Source organism: Aspergillus caelatus, assembly GCF_009193585.1.
Source record: "Aspergillus caelatus strain CBS 763.97 unplaced genomic scaffold BDV27scaffold_570, whole genome shotgun sequence".
NCBI classification, from domain to species: Eukaryota; Fungi; Ascomycota; class Eurotiomycetes; order Eurotiales; family Aspergillaceae; genus Aspergillus; species Aspergillus caelatus.
The window spans coordinates 1-5187 of NW_022475833.1; the positions used below are offsets into that span (position 1 = coordinate 1).

Genomic DNA, 5187 nt, shown 5'->3' on the forward strand with positions numbered 1-5187 from the left:
TTTTTTTCCCTCTCTCTCTCTCTCTCTTCCTCTGTCCTGGCTGGCTCTATGGACCATCTCCTATTTAGCCTCTTTAGCGTGTCTCACATGTTCTCCATCGTTCGGCCTCCTGACGATCGCTTGTGTCTAGACTTCGCTCTAGTGATGCTGACGAGGCAATTTTATTAATTACTACGCTAGTTACTCTAAAGGACAGGGAGCAAAGGCCCATGGCTTCTCCAAGAGGTTATACTTGCTTGCTTTTGTTCGAATCAGAATCATACCCCGTACATCAATCTCGAATACCCATGTGCCTTGAGATTAGGTAGCCTGGTTGTACTATAGGTTGAAAATCAATAGAGCCTCAATCTCCTGATATTCTGTAATTAATAGGGAGGAAATTATCAGATTGTTCATTCCAATACGGCTTATAAACATGTCCCAGGTTTGCCTCCAATTCTCCCAACGCCTGGATCCTCTTGATACAGAATAAAGTAAAAGCGTAGCAGAAGATATACACTACAAAATAACGGAGGAACAGAATGCTGCCTTAGCATATCTTCACTCTTCCATCGCCGCATCATTATCACCGCCCGCGTTGTCGCCAAACAAATCATCTGCACCATCGTCCCCATTCTCTAATACTGTCATCGTCCCGGGCTGGTTCTCTTCTTCTTCCTCCGCCTCCTCCTCTTCTTCTTCGTCGTCAGCAATCCGACGATTTACCTTCGCTCGGCGTCGTTGAATCACGTTTTCTCCATCTTCATCTGCACCGGTATCAACCATCTCCTGGTCGTGATCGGATTCCGCCGCCGGCGTCGTGGCGGCTTCGGCCCCGTCCTCCTCATCGGAATCCACCACCAGCTCACTGCTCTTATACTTGCTCTGCGTTTTTCCGCCCGACCGACGTTCCAGTCGCCGCCGTTTCTTGGGGGCCGCTTCACCCTCGCTTTCTGGGTCTGAGCTTCCAGCCCTGGTCGGTGATTCGCCGTCACTGATAAAGTCGTCCTCTGCCCGCTTCTTCTTGCGTTTCGTCGAAGATGATTTCTTCTTGCGTTTCACCTTAGTGCCTGTCTCCGATTCCGTCGTTAACTCCGCTTCCTCTCGCGCGCGTTCCTCCTCCGCCCGCTGCTCCGCTAATCGCTGTGCTTCCTCCACCATTCGCTGCCGTTCCCCTGCAATTCGCTGTTTGCGCTCGCGCTCTGCCTCTTGCGCCTTGCGAACTTCCTCCTCGCGCCGGCGGATCTCGGCTTCACGAGCCTCGCGAGCCTGCTGAAGTTTAGCCGCATTCTTATCTTCGTACTCCTTCTGACTCTGGAGGGCTCGTTCGAGCTGTTTGATGATTGTCTTGCCCATGTTAGCTCTCTGTTCCAAGGCTCCCGCTGGGTAAGGAGGGTTCTTCGCCTGGGAAATGCGTCCGAAAGATTCGACCGCCTCACGAAGACCATCAGAGGCATCCTGCACATCTTGCACAGTCTTCTGCGTCTCCGGTAGACTGTATGCCAGAGAGGCGATCTGATTTTGTACGAACGCCACATTAAATTCTAGATGCACCTGGGACGGCGCGACAGAATGCGCACGTCGTGCATAATCCAGTGCGGTCTTCATAGCCGACAAGCTCATCTCTTGTTTCCCTTTCAGCAGCCATACTCGGCCTAAGCATGCTAGAATCTGCGCATCACGAGCACGGTCTTTCGATAGCGCGGCCTCGTAATGCTCGATAGACCGCGTGTGCTGCCGTAGTTCCGCGTATACATGCCCAAGGTTTAGGTAGACACTAGAGTCTCTCAAGGTGTCCCGAATCTTGGAAAATATGTGCACTGCAGTGCTGTAGTCCTTCTTAGCATCTACCAGAGCAATGGCAATACCCTGAGCCGCGTAAGCATTCTGAGGATCTAGCTGAAGAGCTTTGTCGAAGAATTCCACTGCCCGCTCGTACATCTTACGGCGCTTCTCTTTCTCCTGATCGGTCTCACGGCGCATATCGCGTGCTGTCATGAGATGGACGTTACCCATCCCAGTCAACGAGTAGCGGTCGTGTTTGTCGAAGTATTGCAGGGTATGCTTGTAGTGACGTTGCTCCTGGTCCTCGGCCAGATTTGCAACCCGTTTCTTAGACTTGCTGAGGTACCAGCCGAACAGAGCACGGACCTCAAGATTCGTCGAATCGGCTTCGTACAGCTTGGCCATCCTTTTGGGGCCTTCATCCGTGGGGCTCTGCCGTAGGGCAATATATGTCAACCTAGCGCTTGCTTCCGTATAATCACCGTGACGTTCCAGGAGACCTTCATACACCTTCTTTGCTTCTTCCGACATGTCAGAGGCCTCGTATGTTCGTCCGAGATTATAACTGATGGTCGTGACCAGGGCGTCCGTGTCATGCTCGCTTTCTTTCTCCTGTGATCGTACGCAGGCATTCAACGCCGTTTCAAACATAGTTCGCGCTTGGTCTACCTTCTCAGCATGGTACAAGAAGCAACCCATATTGCTGAGAAGCTGAGGCGGTAGGTTTACTCGAAGAGTAGCTTTGACCTGCTCCTCATTTTCAAGGCCTTCTGGATATTCATCCTCAACAATCGCTGCCAGCTGCAATTCTTCGAGCTGAGACAGGCACAGCATGCTCTTCTCCGGGCTTGTACGCTCATACAAGCGGGCCAAATACACCAGAACTGACTCATCCGGTGAGAGTTTCTTGCCTTCGTCCTTCCAGAGGGCGCGAACCGATTCTAGAAGACTGATTGCCTTTTTGGCTTCGGCTGACTTGTCTTCCCTGCTACCAAATTTCTCGGTCGCAAAGACCTCCTCTGCATAAAGCGCACCGAGCAGTATCATGCATTCTGGGTTCTTAGTTTGCTGTATAATCTTCTCCAGTCGAAATTTGGCACCATCATAATCTTTATTAAACACTTGCATCTGTACCGTGCCGAATCTGGCAGGCAAATACCCCTTATCACCGCCACCTCGAGCTTGGTCAGAGCGATTATAGAATTCTGCAGCACGAGGAAGGTCGCCCTCGTAATGCGCCTTACGACCGAGCAGAAACCAACCATCGCTAGCTATTTGCATCACGTCCGTGTGCTCGATCGCTTTGCGTGCTAAGGTTTCGACCGTAGAGTAAGACTTCCTCAAAAGAAAATAATTCCCAAACAAGGCGCCAGTCATGGGGTATTCTTTATCCAACTTAAAAGCTTTTTGTGTGTACTGGGTCATGGCCACCTTATACAAGGAGCCAAACGCAGGATCCGTCGTGGCGTGTCGGGAACTATCGTAGAGGTAGTAGACGGCGAGTAGAATATTGGCAACTTTGGAGTCAGGGTTCTACAGAGCACGTACACGATCAGCATGTGGTGTAAAAGGATAGTATTGCAGGATCCACGTACCAATGCCAGAGCTCGTTCCCACGCAGCTTTCGCCTGGTCTTTAAAGCCCAGGTGCCACAGGCAGCACCCAATACCAATGCGAGGATCAGGGTCTGTTAAGCCAGGCATCTTCATTAAAACACTCTGGTAACCCTCCAGTGCCTCCGCATATCTTCCAAGCATGTACTGTGCCCTTGCGCGACCAAGAATTGCCATCACATTTCTACCCCCGAAGGCTTTTGACGACTCCTCGAAGCATTTAAGAGCCTGTCTAAGAGACTCAACTCGCTCGGACGTGTCAACTGTACCAGGACGAGCTGGCTTTGGGGGATGCAACGATGCGCGCAAAAGGGACAACACTCCGCGGGCTAGAAATAGGGGCGGGAAAGCTGGGTTCAGGCGAGATGCCTCATTTAATGTCGACGTCGCCAATTGTAGGTAATGGTCCTTTGTTTTAGCTTCAGCATACAATTCTCCTTCGGGTGCAACTCGTGGCGCTTGTCGGCTCTTCAACATAAGCAACCAGCATACCCAGCCCAGCAAGCCGAGCTTCTCTTTCGTCGCTCCATGAGCGACCGATGCCAACCCTTTGTTGAGGATGTCGATAGCATGGTCGATTTGCTTCTGTTTGGCATAAGCGAGCGCGATAATAACCCAGAAATTTTTTGCGGCCTTTTCATTCTCTAATAGAGTGCAAAGCTCCGTAGGATCGTCCGGAAGACCTTCCAGACTGACCTCGACCTCGCTGTCCAGGGTAGATGCAGGAATATCAATGGCAGAAGGAATGTCCGAAAAACGGAAGTGCGCCAATGATTTAACAGTGGAATGTGTTTCGCCATTTATGCCATTGGTGTGATCACTTCGTAGGGACGCCATGGCGCGTGAGAGGTGTTCCTTTGGAAGTCGATGAGACATGGAAGGTGTGGTGGATGTCTGGAGAAGGGATTGTTGCAAGGTTCAGCTCATGATCGTACTATATGAAATGATTGCCAGTAAAACTGAGAAACACGTCCTCCTGCTGAGACCTCGAGCAGGAAGAGCGTTCTTAAATTATAGCAATAACTCGAGACGACAAAACCGGCAGTGTTGCTCTCAACTTGGTGCGGGTGTAGTAGATTGAAAGAGTCGGAACCTGAGGCTGGAGTCCGTGCTGAGGCTGGAGTTCCACCGCCACATGTGGCTCCGATATCTTAGCTCTACCAAGTAGTCACACATTTTCAATCAATGATTAGTTTATGATTCCTGCAATAGAAAGAAAGAAAGAAAATAGGTAAACTTGGATTATTAGCCTACATCGTACGTCAAAGTGGATTGGGGGAGGGAAAGTGAACCTCTTTACGAATATAATCATCCTCTAAATGCATCTCTCATAATCATAGTAAGAATAGCTAATGTTAAGACATATAAAAGGTAAACTCTTGCTTGTCAAAAACCCAAGAGTTTTGGTACTTTGCACAGAAGAGCAGCGCCTATTAATACCATGAATATACGCCCGACTTCACTCCAATGTCCCAGTCTAACAAATACTTCCACGTATCCAGCAGCGGCGGCAGCTTTTAGACTTTCGGAAACGCCCACGTTGTGAACAAAGCCCCCTAAATCAGATGGAAATCTTCCCGTCTCGAAGTATTCATCAAGCAGCTGGTCCTTCTCCGTCCACCGGGCCCTGAGCCAGGCATCGAATTCCTTCTGGTCATCTAATGGTATGTCTGATACAGCAAATCGTCGCCAGTACATATTGACGGATGTCGGGGGTCTTCCCTGAAGATATGTTGATCGGAGCGTGAAGTATTTATCGGGATAGCTTCCTTTTCTACCGCAGAAGTTAGTCGTGGACTTTTTTTGCTTC

General features: G+C 50.1%; 2 protein-coding genes across 2 annotated transcripts; both read right to left on the reverse strand.

The window, feature by feature from the left end:
- Positions 1-390: 390 nt before the first annotated feature.
- Positions 391-4459, reverse strand: BDV27DRAFT_139887 (putative RNA polymerase II transcription elongation factor (Ctr9)). The gene is made up of 2 exons (XM_032069540.1): positions 3360-4459; positions 391-3297 (listed from the first exon to the last, which is right to left on the reverse strand). Exons 1-2 carry the CDS (start codon positions 4251-4253, stop codon positions 541-543), a joined length of 3651 nt encoding a protein of 1216 aa, XP_031920211.1. The 5' UTR covers positions 4254-4459; the 3' UTR covers positions 391-540.
- A 273-nt stretch (positions 4460-4732) lies between these two features.
- On the reverse strand, positions 4733-5075 carry BDV27DRAFT_164806 (uncharacterized protein; the record flags this gene model as incomplete). Its single annotated transcript, XM_032073766.1, has 2 exons — positions 4733-4807; positions 4866-5075. The coding sequence occupies 2 exons, from the start codon at positions 5073-5075 to the stop codon at positions 4733-4735; spliced, it is 285 nt and encodes a 94-aa protein (XP_031920212.1).
- Positions 5076-5187: the final 112 nt, after the last annotated feature.